This window comes from Clytia hemisphaerica, unplaced genomic scaffold (assembly GCF_902728285.1).
Source record: "Clytia hemisphaerica strain Z4C2 unplaced genomic scaffold, Clytia hemisphaerica genome assembly, whole genome shotgun sequence".
Classification (NCBI taxonomy): Eukaryota; Metazoa; Cnidaria; class Hydrozoa; order Leptothecata; family Clytiidae; genus Clytia; species Clytia hemisphaerica.
Window position 1 is genome coordinate 155,390 of NW_027104535.1, and position 19,358 is coordinate 174,747.

A 19,358-nucleotide genomic window follows, 5' to 3' on the forward strand; every position below is an offset into this window, starting at 1 on the left:
TCCATCCCACTTACCTGAAACGCTTTCTCGTGTCTCCACCACATTTTTCTTTCTACCATGTACCAATAAAAGTGAAATCTCACTTTTGTCCCAGGGACAAAATAAGCGTGTCTTCTGGGTATTTCCTTCACTTTTTGTCCCATGAAACAAAAAAAGAAACCATGGGACACACTTTTCTTCTTGTGTTGGTGGGATGAAGCATGTTATTTTGCACCAACGCGAAAAACTTTCTCGTTCTCGTCATCCTAAAGATTCATGAATTTTGATGTTATGGGCGTTGGGCGTTTGGGATGTTGCTTGATGAACAGCTTGTGTTACACGCTTTTTTATAAGAATACACTTTATTTAAGATTGTCCATGGCCAAAAAATTAAGAATAATGCTAAGAAAATCACCATCATGGGATTTTTCTACTCGTGCTATAAGAATTCCATTTTTAGAGCATCTTCAATTATAAATTGTCAATTACCCCCAAATAAGGCTCACTCCTTTCACAAAAATGCCATTTTTTATGCTTGAGACGTATTTACTAAATGTTAAATCTAGTCTGAATTAGAATCCTAACCTAAGAATGCTGTAAGACTATTTCAGGATGATTTTTCCTAAAAAGTTAAGAATACCCATGATGAAATGGATTTACACCATTCTTATAAAAAAAAGCGGTCACTACCTACTGTTATTTTATACCTGAGACAATGTTTATCTCTGGGTAATCTTGTGATTACTGGTTGGAAATTGCTTTTCATTTTTCACTTTTCTTTTTAGAAAAAAAACTTTCTAATTTTCGAAAACATGATTTTTGGTTATCAACTGATCTTCATTGCTTTTATGGCTTCCATATTACCCATAATACAATGCTGCCCACCATCTTGCCGTTGCGTAGAAACCACAACAACTTTAGATATCGACTGCTCAAATATCGGATTAACCGAGATCCTTAATTTGTCCCCGAACGTAACCCGTCTTTCATTAAACGGCAACAAAATACAATCTTTGGCGATTCTGAAGACAATGTCATTTCCCCGATTGGAATTCTTGGAACTTTCAAATAACCCGATTCGGGATGTACCAGTTTTCGCGTTCAAAGGGATACCATCGTTAAAGGAACTTATCATTACGACAGATACGATAGTTGAATCTTCATTTGACGGATTGGAATTAGAATCGTTGACGTTAATTGGTGTTAAAATGGAAACCTTGCCGGCAAGATTTCTAGATTCAAGCCGCGACACGTTGAAAGCTCTTACGGTACAAAACACAGAAATTGAGGAATTGAAATTCGATTTTCCAAACTTGGAGACATTGATTTTGACAGGAAATCATTTGACAACTTTTGTGTTTGACGGCGAGACACCAAACCTCAAAGATGTCACTTTGTCAAAAAATAAGTTCAAACAGATCCAATGCATACAACCTCTTCAAAATGTCACATATCTTGATGTCAGCTATAATCAGCTCAGAAATTTAACAGAAGATTTTTCCCGATGTTTTTCGAATTTGACAGATGTGAAATTGCAAAATAACGCCCTATCTACACTCCCAATAGGCTTTTTCTCCAGCCTACAAAACACACTTCAATCGATCGACTTAAGTCATAACCCTTTGACAACTCTCTCAACAGACGAACTCAGGCTAATGTTAAAATTGAAAGAACTCAGGCTACAAAATATGGGTTCGATAGACATAGACCTTTCTCCTATGGAGAATTGGGAAAAATTCGTGGCAGAAAAAGGTCTTATCTTAGATCTTTCTTATAACACTAAATTGAAGAGTTATCAAATTCCACGAAACATAAAACTTGACAAACTTATTTTCACCAACAGTGAATTGAAAACATTCCCAATCTTAAACCACAAACATGGTGATATAGTTCACATTGAAATTCAAATGAACAACCTTGAGAAACTCATCATCGCTAGACCTGTCGCACATTTGAATGCTTCCCACAACAAAATACGTTTCATAAATATCTCATATGAATGGACCAAGATTGATATTCTGGATGTTGGTCATAACTTGATCGAAAGCACACGGAACATACACATTTATCCGAACACATATCTAAAATACGTCAATTTAACTTTCAATAAACTGAAACAAATTCATCCTTTCTATCAAGCACCGCCAGACATACGAGGGAAATATGGCTACAAGATCAGCCCCATACGCATGGATTTTTCGTATAATTCGATCAGTTCCATTAATCGTTCCGCATTCTTTGGCCTTCAACCGATGGTCTCTTTAAAACTTAATAACAACAACATAACCAGTCTACCAGATGATCTCTTACTGCAACAGCCTCACTTGAATAAGCTTGACCTCAATCATAATAAACTACAACAAGTACCGACTGAATTACTACGAACCATCAAACTTCTTTCCTACCTCCTACTCAAAGATAACCAAATCAATCAAATCTTACCTACAGATTTACAAGGTTTGTTCAGGCTTCTCTCGCTGGATTTATCGTCTAATTACAATCTTTCAAAACTACCTTCCAATTTTTTATCCAGGAATAAGCGTCTTCGTCGGTTCTCTATTTTCAATACGTCAATCGACTGCACGTGTAACTTAACTTCAATCCTCCAGAACATCATAATGACAAATAAAAGACTAAAATATGATGGACATTGTCTTGATAAGTCAACATCTCATTTACAACATTTAAAGACAATAGTCGAAACAAGCGAGGCAAATCCTTGGTTTTGCAGTACAGACTGTCCAACGTTGAAATGCATTTTACAGAACGAATGTACTCAACGAATCGATACTTCCATGAGTTTTAACTGCTCGTGTCAAAATCTTAATAACAACACTGACTCAAATACAATCTTCAATTTTCCAATCTTTAATAACCCTCCTTGGATCGCACCGGCTAGAGAATCACCGTTTTCTAGAAACTTAATTTTCTGTCAAACGACGCCTTGCTCAAGTGATACCGACTTTTTATCAAGAAATGGGACAAATAATTCTACAAGAAGGACTGACCCCTCATTTAGACACCCAGAATCGAAATGTAGATGGAGCCTAAACAAAGAAAGTAATTTACAGACCGGAATTCTTGTCGAATGTTCAAGGATTCCTGTATTAACTGAAATATTTTGTAAACCTTTTGGATTTCTTTCAACCACAATTTCTCCAAGAAGTAAAAATGCATCTTTTCCTCAGACTACAAAAGCTATAATCGGACTCAGTGTGGGTGCATTATTTCTCGTTGGAATTTTCGCGTATTTTGGTCATAAGTGGAAAGCACGACGTTCGGTGACAAATAAACTTACAGATACGTATATTCTTACAGATTTTGATTATTTGAATGACATTTCCTCAATTGATGGATAAAATCGAAATCAAACTAAAGTTTCTACGTACAACATACCTTCAAGGGAACTTATTTTTGCGAGAACTAATTTTTCCGGTCGAAAAAAAAAATTGGAAAAAATGTCTTTCGTGGGAATTATATTTTTGACACATTTCTTTCACCTTCCTCTGAATTTTTTCAGATATTTGGATGAGAATTGGCCAAATTTGTAAATCGTGGGTTCTAATTTTTGCGCTTCTGTCGAAAAACCGCAATAAAAGCGAAAATTTTTTCCCTAAAGGTATGCGTGTATTTGATTTTAAACAGGAAGAAATATTTTTACTTTTTTCACGGTATCAACTCTCTTAAACGCTGATTCAGGAAAGTGTACAGTATTCTTGTGAAAGACCATAACAATAATTCCTTGAATTTAACCATTACATGACATAAAAATTTATCAGAAAAAAAAACAGAAAATAAATTTTGCCATACATAAGTTGATAAATGTGTCGGTTTTTACCCTTCGTCCCACAAAAAATTACTGAAAATCGGGGTAAAAAGTTAATTTTTAAGGTAATTTTCGCAAATTGCAAATAATTCGGCGAAGTTCTTATTTCTTGAATGTTTCTTCCTTAATTTATTAATAGATACATTTATTCATTTTGATTTTAGGATAGACTTTATATCTAGTTTTAAGAAGAAATAGCGCCGCTTTTGTGCCATTCAAGTCTATTTCAACTTAGCTGGCAGTGTTTTTTCAAACCTCAATAACTTTTGATAGAATTTGAATTAGTTAGTGGTTTTGTGCTCGTTAAAAAGATAATCCGGAGTGGAATATCATCAAAAAAATAAAAAAAACTTTAGACTATATCTTTCGATGGAATAAATATTTTTGAATTTTTTTTCAACGACCCAAAACGGACAGTGTTTACGTCACAGTATGTAAGTCACATGATTAAGATTAAGAAAATTCTAAATTACCTCTCTCAAAGGGTCGTGACTTCGACTTTCCAAAATTTAGACAAAAATGTAATGAAAATCGACCAAAGATTTTGAGAAAAGTCTCTCTAAGGGTCCTAAAAACGCCCAATTTTCCTCTCTCTAAAGGTCAATTTTCGATTTTTTGGCTTTTTTCTCCCCCGGGAGAAGTCTCCATAACTCGAATGCTGAAGGAGAGGAAACTAGTAATTATATGTGTTATGGAATATTCGAGTTAAAGATATAATATAGTTCATGAATTATGGAACCCTGAAAAATAGGAGCCCTCAAAAATCAAAATATCAAAAAGGTGTTTTCCTTCCTTCCGGTAGATGCTTTGTTTAATGGTTGTCTCCTTTGATCATCTTACAAATGGCGTCTGCTCCAACTTTGGCAACTGCGATATCATTTTCTATCGAATCTCCTGCAACTCCAATTGCTCCGATCACGTGACCATCAGGTGAACATTTGATTGGAAGTCCTCCTCCAAAGGTGACCAGACCACCGTTCGTTTGTTCTATCCCATACAAAGGTTGACCAGGTTGCGACTGTCTTCCCAAGTCCTCTGTAGCTACATTTGACAGTCGAGCAGTCTTTGCTTTTTTAATTGCGATGTCGATGCTTCCTAAAGAATGTTTATAAAGATTTGTATAAAATGGTATTTTATACCCAAAAGCCTTCAAAAGCCTCGCCAATGTACATTTTTATAAGCATAACTTTTATAAGCATACTTAGGCTCAAATTCGGTAAAAATAAGTATAATGCTAAGCATACCTCCAAGCTGAAAGGCAAAAAAATTTTGCAGTTTTTCTAAAACGCTGATCTTTTTAAGGTTACTTTTAAAGCTCTTTGAGTTTTCCTAGTCCAAAGATTTTCACCTGCGATGCCAAATTACAAAGAAAACTTTCATTCTTTGAGCCAAATTAATATTCCAACTTAAAAATTCGATATTTTCGTGAGCCCAAAGAAAATTAACAAATCGAAGTCTACTCTAAGCATATAAATAAGCATAAATTAAGACTGAAAATTATATTTTGCTGACTATATCGAGCCAGGACCCGATTTTCCCGTATGCTTATAAAAAAAGGAATATACACTCACAAAATATTGTCCACCCAAATCAGCCAGTATTATCGATCTGTTTGCAAAACAATTGGTCAATTTAAATCCAAGAAAAAACGTGTCAATGGAAATCTTATATTTCTTTTAATTATTACTGGATAATATCTAAAATTGATTACTAACTAATTTAATTTGTTGTTTTTACGGGTCAAGCTACCCAAAAAAGAGGATCGGTCGGTCGGCGAAAAAATGAAAATAAAAGTAGAACTTGACCCGATAAAATATTCTTGAAAGGCAGCAAAAACTACTACATCTTGACAAAAATGCGAAATAGAAAATAAAAAGACACAAATAGCTCGAATTCATGGATAAAATGAAAAATTGAACATTCTCAGAACCTTGGAAAAACTAACAAAATTTTGCAAATTTGGCAATCTGTTAAAGCAATGAAAACAAAAATGTACTACCAATTTATTTTTATTTCGATTTTTGAGATTTCAGGGTCGGTCGGGCCCGTAAAACAACTAATCAAATTGGTCTCGCTTTATTGGAAAATTGGAAATTGGATTATCATTATTTGAAATGAGGCCAATTTTCGGGTCAGGGCTGGGGTTGAATAGCATTTTAGATTATCTAAAAAGTACTTGTACTTTACGAGACAATAAAAAAAAATAAAAAATCTATATCCATCTAGAACTTACCCAGTAAGCTGTCATCCATCCTCACAAAATATTTCAAATTAGCTCCAGCATCGACCACCCCAATACACATTTTCACGCCCAAATCACGTGACTTAGCGAGGGCGGCACTTACACCACGCCTTGCTTGTTGTTCCGTGATATCATTATCACACCCCAAAGAAGCTGAAAAAAACAAAAGAGACTCCATTCAAGTTGAATATTATTATACGTATTCCTTAATCTCAATACACAGGTTGCAAAATTAAAATCTGAAGACAAATCATGCTTTTGTTCAAAATTGTTATGTGCTTGTTACATGACATTTATTTCTGATTGGTTCAAATTTATTGACACTAATAAAGTGATCAGCTGTAAGTTGTAAAGCAAAGTAACATGGGAATAAAATCACGTGTTGAAGCAGGTTAAAGAATGAAATGAAAAAACTTTTTGGAGTAATCACATTTTTTGACTGCATTGATATAATTTTGCAAACCGAGTATTAAAGCGTTTTGGATTTCTCTGAGGGGATAAGAATTCTGATAATTGAAAATTAGGCAGTGAGTGAAAGTATCGAGCTTAAAGGTTCATCCTTTGATCGAAGTTGAAACCACTTATTCCTCATCCAAAATGCGTGACCAGAGTGTTTGCGGCAATGAAGTATAAGCCCAAAGGGCTAGAAGTCAATCTCTTTGGTAGGATTTGAAGCCAACAAATCCTACCAAAGTTACGTGGTCTTGAGCGGCTCGCCTGGTTTTTACACAAATGACAGATTGAAGCTAAAATTTACCGCTAAATTTCGAAAAAATTTCAATCGTAAACAAAGGAATTGCTAGATTCAATCTGTCGTCAAAAATATGGTGCATTTTTTAAGGCTTCACTTTTTCTTGCCTGAGAAAGGTTATAGATTGTACTCTAGCCCTTCGGGCTTTAAACTCAATGGTTTGTGGATGTAAAATGTACCACGTTGAAACAAAGAAAACGCTAGATTCTATCCGTCATCCCAATCACGATGCTAATCTTTAAGATTCTTCTTTTTCTAGCTTGGAAAAAGGTTTGGAAGATTTTAGCATCTCAGGGAGGGGGCTCAAAAGTTGAAAGCAACGGAGTTAGTCAGGTAGAATTAGTTGAAACTTCACCACACCCCGGACACTAGTGAGTTCACACCCCGGACACTAGTGAGTTATACTAATGAGTATATTAGAAGAAATGAAGGGAAAATGTTGGCAGAGAGGATCTGCTTACCTTAGGACCTTTAGGATCTGAGGAACTAAAAGTCCAAGAATGGTCCAATCATAGTATAAGAAAGCCGCGATTGGAATGAGTAGGGCTGGATTTCTGTTGTTCTATCTATGTTGTAAAGAGCGAATTATTTTATGGTTCAGTGAAAATTTCCATTGTCAATTTAATTTCACTTCCAACAAACTCCCTCGTAAGACGTAATTTTGCTCATATATACAAATCTCTTGATAATTCACGCATTCATAATATCAAAGTAAAAGAAATGACTATTGGTTTAAAAATATTAGAGCGAACAGAATGTCATAGCTTGGATATCCAGGCTGTAAACTATTTCACAGTCTAGTTTTTGATATTTTATGTTCTGGTTTACAGCCTGGTCTCCCTAGAGCGATTTGCATTCTCTTTAAGAGAATGCAGTCCGCTTGCTTGCGCTCACTTCGTTAAAACCGTAAGGGCCAATCTACACGGCGTTGAGCAATTCTAAAGCAAAAATAGGATAGTCCTCCAGTTGCTAGTGAAGATAAGGCTTTCTGTTACATGAAAACATGAAAAAGAAGAAAACAGAGGCAAGTTCATTTTCCAAGAAAACATGGTTGGTCATGATAATGCATGCAAACTTTTTTATGGACTTTGGTGTAATCTTTGGATGTTTTAGATAGTTTTAGATCTTGTAAGACTGCTTTTTATTAATTTCTGTTTTGCTGCCCTGGGTTGGCTAGGAAACATGGGTTAGCACTTTCATTCTCTAGGGAGACCAAGCTCTATAATTTAAGAACTTTGTATGTTGAGGTAAATTTTGTTTTTTCTTAAATTTTGAGCTTGGATATCCAAGCTAAGAATGTCAGTGCTTTAAGAACTTGAAGAACATTAAGTGCCTCGAAGTGCCTTCCTGATTATTTTGAAAAATTCTTACTGATATTAAAAAATCAATATTCAAGCAGTATTCTTTGAAAACTTCATTCGAAAATCAACAGTATTGAGGTGACGGCAAGCATTCAAAGTTTAACATTTGAAAATTAGTTCTAAATTAGTATTAAAATGTGCGTTATTTGGTCCTAAATCTTTAAGATTTTATCTGGAATTTATAAGAATATACTTCGAACAAGCTAATTAGAGAGGGCAGTGAGAAAAATCTAAGACTTGAAAAGTATTTGTTCTTTAATTGAATATTATAAACACTTTTCAGGTTGAAGATTTTGCTAACTTAGATTTAGTTCTTATAAATCACGGAGACACAGATAGAACATCCATTAACGACAAAAATAATAGCCTCATCATTCCAGCCGCGGCTTTCTTATTGTCCAATAGGGCTCAGAATATAGCCTGGAAGTCTATAAACCCCTCCCTAATTGAAATATTAGAATAAATTTATTAATTTGCCCAAAAGTGACTTTTTCACCCGACATTTAAATTGCTGAAAACGAGGAATTAACCAAAATTCCCAATATATTTTGACCGAGATTGTAGAAAAAGTTTCCAACAATTTAAAATAGACTTCGTTTCAAAAAAATTGCACTCCAAAATCATCCCCACTGGATATTATGACCTGAGATTAATAGAATTTATATCCCTATTTGGATTTCGCTATGGATTTTTCACCCCCATTGTGGAAAGAAGTTTCCCCGGAGCTGCGAGGTGTGTTTAAAACACCTACACATACCTAAAATGGTTGCAAAACTCCCAACAAAAAGCAATGAAAAAATCAAAATCTCCATTTGTAAACTTTACTATCTGACGTTTTTAAGAGAACCAGTTATGACAATTTTCTACTGTCAAGTGGTGGTAGAAGTCGAAATTTAATCAAATTTATCTTCTACCCAGATGGTTGATTGAATTTATCCAGATGGTTGCGGGTAAAACTCTAATTGCGTTTTAATCGTTTGGTTCTTGTTTTGAAAATACTGATTACATAAGTGGAAATTATTCCAAGATGACATTCGGAACAATTATCTCCGGAAAGCTAAACTATGACTATGATTAAAAAACAAGTACAATCATGGTCGAAATATATTGAGATTTTAATATATTTTAACGTTTTTCAGAATTTAAAGTTCGGGCGAGAATTGCTATTTTAGCACTTCCACTTTTTTTCATTGAATATTTCGATTTTAGAAGGGGGTTTGGTGGCTTCTAGGCTATATTCCAAGCCTTATTTGAGCTTTTAAATTCTGAGATCCTAAGTTTTAAGTCTCACATTATAACTAACTCAAGAGTTAAAACTCTACTTTCCAACTGTAGTTTAAGGCGCTTAAAAATCATTTGTGGTGTTTCAAATTTCACCGGGAACTAACTCCCCTTTGTCTCAAATATTTTGTCCATAATTGTAGGCTGAAAATTGCTTTACAAGAAAACTCATAATTTTTGGGAAAAGTTTTTGAAAGTTTCCTCTTTTGTCCTAATTCTGCTGTATTAGCCTCCTTTCAAAAATTTAGTTCGCTAATGGTAAGGAATATTTACGAGTTAACCCCAAAAGGGCAAGTAGAGAAAAATCAAGAATCCTATGAATGGGAAATGAATTTTCGCAAAAATCACGATCGAAGGATCGAGTTTAAAACCCCCTTTTCTCAAGCAATGAGAAGTGAATGGACCTTTTTTGTGGCATTATTTTCAAAATTTAACAATGTGCGTGTAACCACGCATTTTAGATGGAAAATAAAAATTCATTCATTTCTCAATCATGTGTCAAAATCTTTCCTTGGGGACTTTGAAATCAATCGGTCAGAGGTCGAATTCTGATATGTTTACTAGAAAAAAAAAACGAAATCTTCAATTTGCTTTTGTGAGGGGAAGAAGAAAAACAGTGAAATCCATACAACCTATTCCCATTCCTTTTTTTAATTGTTTCCATTTAATTTTGTATCGTAATAAAGCTAACTACAATATGCAAAAAATAGCTCGCATATATACAATGTGAGAGACGATATTAAAATATTATGAAAAAAAACCGTTCTAAGCTTTACAATGTGAACTTTTTAATTTTTCAATGAATATAAAAAAGACTAAAATTAGAATTAAAGGGTTTGAAATCTTCACAAGAAATTCTTCGATACAAAATTGTTAAAAACTTGGTTTAATGATTTAAACGGACAAAGTTCGCCGAAAGATCTTTTTGATTTTTTCTTGAAAACCCCACTCGGATAAAAACACTCACCTAAAATAAAATAATCGAGGGAGAGATCAAAAAGGCAAGGAGCGTGAAACATGCTCCTGCATTTGATTAATGCAGATTGAATTGAAATTAATTTATAAATAATTGCATGATTATTATTCCTCGCCGGATCCGGTCGATCTTTTGACGCGTCGTTGCCTTGGTGACTGACGTCGGGGTGAGGCTTCTAAAGATAAAACAGAAATGCAAGATTAAATGCTGAATACCTTAGGCGAGACCAATTTAATTTGTTGTTCTACGGACAGATCGTTAGAAAAATATGGGTCGGTCGGTCGGCAAAATAAGAATAAATTTTTCATTTATCAGGGTTGGTAAGGTACCGAGAAAATATTCCAAAAAGTATCTGGATCAAAATTCACTTTGTGTTTTATCTTCGATGAAGATCATAATAAAATTTTAGTGTATGGAATGCTTTCAATTAACTAGTGTGTAAAATATATTGTAGTGGAAATTCGATATTATTATTTTTTTGATTTTAGCAGATTTTAGAGTCGGTCGGGCCCGTAGAACAACAAATTAAATTGGTCTCAACTTATTGGTATTATATTTCGCGTGTTACAAAATTTCGCGAAATTTTTTCGAGGAGACGTTTTTCGCGTGTACTAGATTTCGCGATTGCCAGTTTCTGGAAACTTTCACCTGTATTAAATTTCGCGATTCACTAAATTGGGCATTTTCTAAAGGTGGGAAAAAGGCAAGAAAATGACTGATTTCGCTTGAAACGCAACGTATTGGGTGTAAACATACCAAAGATATTCTAATTGTCAACTTACTGAAATCGGTGGTGGTTTTTGGTAACCAATCGTAATCGACGTCATTTTTGTCGTTGGTCGTCCCAGTCTCTGTTTTAGGTTTGGAAGACGATCTTTTGAACTGGAAGTGCAAAATATGGTATGGTAAGTTTGAAATAATTAAAATTGGATGTAAATATCATTTGAGATCCCATAATTTATAATGCTAGAATTAAATTTTACACGATGATCAAAATGAAATCCTCGCAACAGCAAAGGTGGTGTAACCAAATTCTATCTTCTTATTTTTCTATTGAAAATAATTTAGTTTTCAGGAGGTTTTTCAACAACCAGGCCTTATTTAGAGATATTTGTAAAAGGGGAACCCCTACCTTGTTAGAGACGACGTAATTGATACCAAATACAACCAAAAGAGCAACGGCAACCAATAAAACGTAAAGGAAAAATGTTTCTCCATCGAAATTCTCATCTAATTCTTTTAAGGTGACGGTCTCGTTGAAAACTCCAGCACCGTACTGGTTGCCATCCTACAAGAAAAGATGAGATAGAAATCAATAGAAACATCTCATAATAAAGGTGACTTTATTTCGAAAAATCAATCTCAATAAAGTAAGCAAAAACACAATAATTCCGCTCTTTTGCTTGACAAACTTTGGATAATAACAGAAACATACAAAGCTGAAGTGAAATTTTTCAAAATGAAAATAAGAATTCATCACCAGCCCAAGGAGAAAGAAAATGAACTTACGGTATCTTTAAAGAACATGAGGATGGTCAAACCGAATGGACGTCCACCATAACTTTCATGTGGGAAAAATGAATATCTAAAGGTTGCTTCACTTCCCGGTTCAACAACTGAGTTGTACGAAATAGCAGTGAAATTTTGGATGAAGTAATTATAATCTTGTGGATATCTGAACGAAGCATCGATTGTTTGGATGGTGAATTCTTTCTCTCCTTTGTTTTGGAGACCAACCAAAAGATGAAGTGGTTTGCCAGCAGGTAAATCTGTGAAAAAGAAAATGGAGCGTTTAAAAAAAAGTATGTTTTCATAATTTGACGCGTATCCTCTTTTTATAAGCATACTAACACGTGGATTTGGTGAAAAAAGCAAGCATACCAGTCAGTTTTGGTCATTGCTTGTTCATTTGGGAAGATTCATTGTTCTTTTTGAATCCTTTTTCCCAAGCCTTTATTCCAAAAAAAAGTATGCTTAAAAAAAGACATGTATTCAAAATCATGTAGAAACCTGTAATTCATGATGGATTTTAAGGCCAACAAATCCCAGATGTATTACAATAAATACAGTTTGACAAAACCAATTGAAAAACCTATGAAATGAAATCTGTTAAAGAAATTAAAAGAAAGTTGAAACAAAGGGTACAAACCTTTTTCAGGGTAATCAGGGAAAAGAACGGAGGTGACGGCATCTGAAGTCATTCTAACTCCACCAACTTGTTCTTCTTCATCCTCTGCATCCTTTAAAAAAAGAGAAGGTTTCATTTAATCTCACGTGTCAAACAACAACCTTCCTAGTCCATTAATGTGAGGTAGCATGCAAAAATTTGCGCAAATTTGGAGGGAACCCCTTAAAAAATAAAAGTATTTGTTGAAAAGTAAGCCAGAATCTGAAAGAGATCTCAAGCTGAAAAATGATGCAGGTTGTAGGGACCACTGACGGTTGGGTGGTTGAATTGGCAAGTCAAAAACAAGTTATTACTAGTAAGTTGGGTGGGCAAGGCTGTAAATTCAACAGGTTCACTGTGATTTTCAACAGGTATGCAGGTATTTGGACTAAAAAAGCAGTAATGGCCCAAAAATGGAAAATGTTTCAAGGGAGGTAAATATCTAGGACATTTTTTGGTAGGGGCTTTATAACCTCCTTTGCCTTTACCATTTCCAGAGAATTCTATATTGATATATTAAAGGTTTTGTTTTTAAATGAGAGTGATATCGTTTCAGATTGTATGCTTACTTTAATTTACAAGCTTTTTGATAATAAATTGACACGGATATGGAGCAAGATTGGTCAAAACAGGGGGGGGGGTCGGTACTAAAATCTCAGACATCATGACATTTAGTGACGTGGTGGTACTGCAAAAAAGCTCAAAAATAATTTTAGTACACTACCATGTGTACTAAAATACCAAAAAGGGTGGTCCCTTAAAGAAATTTTTGAAAAATCTTAGTATTTTGTTCTAAAATCAGCCAAAATGGAGCATTTTTTTAACAGTTTTGGAAAACATTTGATTTTTTTTTCAGGAATTTTCGAAAAAATCTTCAAAAATCTTTCAGAATTTTTCTAATTTTTTAAATATTTTTTAAAAATATTTTTATGTACAGTTTAGCACAGTTTAGTAATAACATTATATTATTTTGCAGATTGATGCACTAAATTCGACTAGGTTTGTAACAATGACCCCATTTTGGTAAATTTAAAGCCGTAAAAGGGCAAAAAATGGGTGGTATCTATGTTAAATTGCTCAAAATAATTTTAGTACACTGTGTACTAAAACAACATTTTCGAAAAATAGGTGGGGGTATGTCAAAAATTAGCGAAAATCCTTTTAGTACTCATGTATGTCTTACATTTTAGTACTGACCCCCCCCCCTGGTCAAAAGAAGGAAAAGAAATACATTTGTTTGCTTATATTAGCACGATAACAATAGACAGGAAACATGTGCCTGATATGAAAATCTCATGTAAAAATAAAACGTTAAAGAATATTGAATTTTGGGTGTTACTTTGCTTTCTGGTCAAAATGGCAGGATTTTACAGGGTATTTCCTGGACATTCAGGGGCTGTCTACCTAAATTGAAGGCACATTTCAAATTTGTACCAAGATAGAAAGGGTGGACAAAACTAGATTCCCAAAAACAACTTGGTAGACATTTTCTTCACTGGTCCATTGCCCAAACTGTACAGGATGATGCCCCAAAAAAAGTCCCGTGTCAGAACACGATTAGACAGATTACACATAGAAACCTTTGTGTGTGTATGTCAAAAACTAATATTATTTACGTATTTGAAAATGTTGCAATTTGTTTTAAAGAGACGCTTGTTTATAGCTTATAGGTTTTAATTGCCTTTCTGTTTCATTGTAACCATTTAAGTGACCATTTTGTCAGAAAATGGATCCTGTCGAGCCCAGCTTTTGCAAAGGTTCTCCTCCATTTTTTGTTTTTTTGGTTAGAAAACAATGTGAAAAATGCCATTTTGGCTGAAAGAGTGACAACATCCTGTCTTTCTTAGACATGGCCAGCTGAAATGTCATCAAGAACTAAAAAAGGATCTTACTTTTCCAGTGGGAGAGGTTTCTTCGGCAGCAGGTTCTTCATCTTCAGCTTCCACTTTGGAATCTTCTCCTTCCTCAGCTACAACCTCATCCTCTACTGCATCTTCTTGAGCAGAAACTGAAGAGAAACGAAAAAAAATTCAATAAGGTTTTTAATAAAACAATTGACAAAGTGGCAAAATAGTATAAAATGCAAAAGTACATTAAACAATTGATGAAATCTCAAAAAATTGCCAAAAAAGAGTTTTTTCTGTTATATTTTTGACATTTTTGCCCGGAAATTTAAGAAAAAAATGATTTACCCCCTGTGGACGACAGGGATTTTTGGAAATTTTTTTAACTTGGAAATCTAAAAAAATTAAGACAGGGTACGGAAGATTCAGGGTCTTTCTTCCTCATTTAGCTATCAAGTATTGGGAAAATCCATAAGATTTGCTCTATTTTCTTGTCAGGTATTGGAAAATCTAGGAATTTTCCCTAAAAAATCTTGAATGTAACGGTTATCCTAAAGTTTTTCAAAGGTGAATTGTTACGGAAAATCTATGTTTTCCACAGGGGGTAACTGACTATAACTAGAACTGCCCATTGGATCAACAAGTTAATACACCTTTCCCTTTTCTCGCAAAACTAATGCGCGCGCATTATTTTGATACTCTCCACTGTTTAGTCTCTGGAGGTAAACAAACCTGTTTTTGCCTGTGTTTCCTTAGGGAAAGTTAGTTTTTAGCTTCTCTTAAGCTCTGACAATCAAAATCCTCTCAAATTAAACATAGTGGGCACCCCCCCCTGGATTCTTGGGGGGGGGGTTGAGGATTTTCAGATTTTTAAAAATAGGTGGGGGTTGGGTTGATGAGAAATTTCAGGTGGGGGTAACCCTATATAGGTGGGGGTAACATTTTTCAGGTGGGGGTTGTCAAGTTTTCTGTATTTAACCATGTTTGATTTTGTACTTTTTTGTCTTTTTCAACTTTCCACATACTATACTAGCCAGTATACTAGATAAAAATATAAACAGATGACTAAATTTTAATGAGTGAGTGTTCAAACAAAGCACATCTCTTTATATCCATTACCTATGACATATGTTTCCTAAAGGAAAAAAGGATAAACTGAATTTTCAGGTGGGGGTTCGAAGATTTTACAAATTTAGGTGGGGGTTACTGAAAAACTGTATAATTATACCATGCTGAAATTTTTTTTGCCAAAAAAGATCACTATCAAAAGTTTAAAGCTGAAGACCTACTTTCCCTAGCCCCAGGCTAAACCACGAATGTTTACCTGCCAATCAATTTTATACACAACAATGGAGCGCACATTTCCACGGACCATTTCTGAGAAATTTGAATTACAGGAAAGGTGTAATGATCAGGTCTGGAATATTATCACAATTTTCAGATTTGATTGAAATCGGATTGCTTTTGATTGTGTTTGATAGAGCTACATACTGATAAAAAAACAAATATTGGGACAAGAATCCTTTCAGCCAATTTCATTCTGATTTCGTCCACAAACTCCACTGAAAGCATGCAATTTTACTTGCCTTCACCTTCGTGCACAAATTTTCAACTTCAAAAGTACAGTTTTGAATTGACTTTGATAAAAAAACTCTTTTTTTCCATTTTCAGTAGGGGTGGCCAACATGGTTGGGATGGGATGGGGGTAAGATAATTAAAGTTTCTAAGTAAAATCTTAATAATCACCCAAAAAATGCCTTTTTTTGCCCATATTTTTTAAATAGTTAGTCCCAGCCTTATGCCGCCTTCAGTAAAGCTTCCTATACCTTTTGTCCTTCAGAAAAACCAAAAATATTGGCCTTAGTTGTGGTTGATTTTAAGGTTTTATCTCATCTTATCTCATTTACTTTAACTAGTAGAGGCTTCTTCAATGTTTGGGAGAGGTAAGTCTATAAAAGTTATTTGTTTTTCCGTGGAAAAAAGTGTTTAATAAAGAAGCATTTTTTGAGCACAAGGTTTATTTTTCTTCGCAAATTTTTGTCTTCAATCTTAAACACAAAATAGATGAACGAGTATTTCACTGATGGTTATGATTTTTTCACAGAACATGTGCGTTTGGTTTGGGAACGCGAAACATGAACGTGTCTAAACTTTTCAATATATCTCCAGAACCAGGGGGGGGGGACACGCAGTTACTACAAGACATGATGTGTAGTAAGTGCTTTTTCAACACTCTTTTTCAGGACCACCACCCTTTGCAGTTAATACACCTTGGTAGTAACTGTTTTCAGAAAAGATTTCCAGGTACCACCCCTGTTTTTGAGTGATATCATCAAAAACATGCTCAAAATTACCCTAAATTGCGATTATTTTTCAACCTAAAGTCATTTTTGTGCTAGATTTTCTTTTAATTTACTTGGTTAACAGCTGTTGAGAACATTTTAATGATAATTAGGGAAAGCATAATTTCAAAGTTGGGTCTGAGAAAAATTTCAAATTTTTTTTCGTCCATTTATAACAAAATTATTTTTTTTAACAAAGAATTTTTTCACAAAAAAATTCATTTTTTGTGAAAAATTTTGAAAGTTCTTTAAAAAGAATTAAAATATAAGCACTTACTACACCAAAAGTGTTCGGCACCACCCCCAAACAGCAGTTACTACACTGTGTAGTAACTGTTTTCATAACTTCTAAATACAGTACCACCACGGTAGTAAGTGTCATACTGTCTTGTAGTAACTGCGTGCCCCCCTGTCAGAACTAACAGATTTTTTGAAATTCTGTAAAAAGATCCAAGTTCCTGAATAGTTTTACTATGTTCTGTGAAAAAATCAAGACAAAAATTTGCGAAGAAAAATAAACCTTGAACACAAAAAATGCTTTTTAAACACTTTTTTCCACCGAAAAACAAATAACTTTTATAGTCTTACCTTCCCCAAACATTGAAGAAGCCTCTACTAATTAAAGTAAATGAGATAAGATAAGATAAAACCTTAAAATCAACCAGAATTTACAACCTTTCGTCCAAAGCAAAAGACATGCTTTTCTTGCCGCCATCTTGTTTTCAAATGAGAATTCTAAAGAATTCTAGAGAATTCTATTTGTTTCCAGCTCCTGCGGTCTTTTTTTCATCCAATCAGATCGCGCGATTTCACTTTTACTTTCTCTAGTCCAATAAGACTGCAGGATTTGAGTCATGTGACATCTCTATTAAAAACCCGCGCGAATTAAAATAGAAATACAGGGGGTCACACTATTGGCTACAGGAACTGAAAGCAAGCAATTAAGGCCAATATTTTTGGTTTTTCTGAAGGACAAAAGGTATAGGAAGCGGTCAAAACCACAAATTTTGGACTTAACTCTTTCTCTCGTCTTTCGTCAAAACAATGGAATGAGTTACTAATAAATCATCCTGACACTGATTTTCACAACCTTGATACTGATGAACTAAAATCTTTAGCTACAAAATTCTATTTAGACAAATACAAAGCTGAAGACGAATAATCTTTGTGTGTGTGTGTGTCTGTGTGTACGTGTATTGCGTGTGCGTGAACTTAGTGTATTTTTCCAGGGTGGGAGGGGTGGGTGGTGTAACAGGAAAAACTTTATAGATAAATCTACTCAAAGAAATTGTCATAAAATAAAAGTAAAAATATTTCTTATATTCACTATTTTGTTGTCACTATTAATATTATGATAATCGTTTATTCATTTTTTCTTTAGTTCTGTAATAATTTTTCAGTTTCTTCTAGGTTCCCCATTGTATTAGAGAAATCTATTTTTTTTTGTAAGGGGTTATCCTGCTGTGTTGCAGCGAAAATATATTCAATTCAATTCAATTTACTGAAAGAGGGATAAGGCTGGGACAATCTATTTAAAAGATATGGACAGAAAACTAGGCACTTTTTTGGGTGATAATTAATATTTTACTTAGAAACTTTAATTCTCTTTCCCCCGTCTCACCCCCCTGATATATGAGCAAGGGAACCATGTTGGCCACCTCTACTGAAAATTTCAGATCAAAACAAACAAGGATTTAATTCCTGTAACTCAAAGAAAATTGGAAAAAGCTGGTTTTTGACTGTTTCTGATCCTAAAGTGCTATTTTTTGGTAAAAGCTATGCAATTTATGTTTGGATTTCTAGAAAGCTTACCCATTCATGGTCAATATATTTTTTATTTGACAGTAATCTCTTCATGGAATAAAAAAATATAGTTCAAATCCTGTAGGGTCGTTTTTCAAAAAAAATTTGCCAAAATCGATTTTCGCATTTCGCCATTTTACCCTGCGCAAACGCACGTGAGAACATAGTAAAACTATTAAGGAACTTGGACTTTTTTACAGAATTTCAAAAAATCTGTTACTTCTGGTGATATATATATTGAAAAGTTAAAAACATTGGTAGTTCGCGTTCGCGTTCCCAAAGCAAACGCACGTGGGGGAGGTGGTCTGAAGCTTATCGACCGAATGCTGATAAGAAATTTTCTGACTTTCTGACTAGAAAAGGGTCAGATTTTTTAGATAGAAAGTGATCAATTGATTGAAATAATCCTGTTTGATTAATAATGCATAGCTATCTACCTGTCAGTGAGCACTCGAAAAAAGATGAAATGGAATAGTAATATCACAAAATATCATAAAAATAGACAGAGTTGACATAGGTATCATAAAAGAGCTCCCAATATAAACTTTTACAAGTTATTTTCCTTGGAGTCTTACCTCTGCCAACAAATACCAGACTCGTTGGTAATAATAGTACTGCAAGTAACAGTGGAAGTGTCAGATACTTGAACATCTTTGCTACCTATAAATTTCGACTAGATTTACAAGATATCAGTGGATTACTTCCACGTAATTTAATCAAATTCCAAAAATCAACACCAACATAAAAAGTCCTTTCGTTTTCAGATTTTGTCCACGGGAATCTTTC

At 34.2% G+C, this 19,358-nt stretch overlaps 3 protein-coding genes across 3 annotated transcripts; 1 reads left to right on the forward strand and 2 right to left on the reverse strand.

Moving 5' to 3' along the window:
- The first annotated feature begins 768 nt into the window (after positions 1 to 768).
- Positions 769 to 3,408, forward strand: LOC136822518 (leucine-rich repeat protein SHOC-2-like). Its single transcript, XM_067078784.1, has one exon. It carries the CDS (start codon positions 792 to 794, stop codon positions 3,336 to 3,338), a length of 2,547 nt encoding a protein of 848 aa, XP_066934885.1. The 5' UTR covers positions 769 to 791; the 3' UTR covers positions 3,339 to 3,408.
- A 1,147-nt stretch (positions 3,409 to 4,555) lies between these two features.
- LOC136822521 (formaldehyde-sensing protein EfgA-like) lies at positions 4,556 to 9,026 on the reverse strand. Its single transcript, XM_067078787.1, has 3 exons — positions 8,917 to 9,026; positions 6,039 to 6,200; positions 4,556 to 4,900 (listed from the first exon to the last, which is right to left on the reverse strand). The coding sequence occupies exons 1-3, from the start codon at positions 8,969 to 8,971 to the stop codon at positions 4,617 to 4,619; spliced, it is 501 nt and encodes a 166-aa protein (XP_066934888.1). The 5' UTR covers positions 8,972 to 9,026; the 3' UTR covers positions 4,556 to 4,616.
- Positions 9,027 to 10,075: 1,049 nt separating this feature from the next.
- On the reverse strand, positions 10,076 to 19,358 carry LOC136822520 (translocon-associated protein subunit alpha-like). Its single transcript, XM_067078786.1, has 7 exons — positions 19,148 to 19,358; positions 14,476 to 14,591; positions 12,566 to 12,656; positions 11,926 to 12,185; positions 11,549 to 11,704; positions 11,199 to 11,298; positions 10,076 to 10,591 (listed from the first exon to the last, which is right to left on the reverse strand). Exons 1-7 carry the CDS (start codon positions 19,221 to 19,223, stop codon positions 10,521 to 10,523), a joined length of 870 nt encoding a protein of 289 aa, XP_066934887.1. The 5' UTR covers positions 19,224 to 19,358; the 3' UTR covers positions 10,076 to 10,520.

What these genes read in the sequence shown, in the direction of transcription:
- LOC136822518 (XM_067078784.1), top strand. Translation starts at nt 792, where the DNA reads ATGATTTTTGGTTATCAACTGATCTTCATTGCTTTTATGGCTTCCATA.
- LOC136822521 (XM_067078787.1), bottom strand. Translation starts at nt 8,971, where the DNA reads ATGGAGATTTTGATTTTTTCATTGCTTTTTGTTGGGAGTTTTGCAACC. An exon ending in GAGTTTTGCAACCATTTTAG is followed by an intron (nt 6,201 to 8,916) that starts GTATGTGTAGGT and finishes TGTTTTTTTCAG; the next exon opens with CTTCTTTGGGGTGTGATAAT. An exon ending in GATGGATGACAGCTTACTGG is followed by an intron (nt 4,901 to 6,038) that starts GTAAGTTCTAGA and finishes AACATTCTTTAG; the next exon opens with GAAGCATCGACATCGCAATT.
- LOC136822520 (XM_067078786.1), bottom strand. Translation starts at nt 19,223, where the DNA reads ATGTTCAAGTATCTGACACTTCCACTGTTACTTGCAGTACTATTATTA. An exon ending in CCCTGATTACCCTGAAAAAG is followed by an intron (nt 12,186 to 12,565) that starts GTTTGTACCCTT and finishes TCTTTTTCACAG; the next exon opens with ATTTACCTGCTGGCAAACCA. An exon ending in TCATGTTCTTTAAAGATACC is followed by an intron (nt 11,705 to 11,925) that starts GTAAGTTCATTT and finishes CTTTTCTTGTAG; the next exon opens with GATGGCAACCAGTACGGTGC.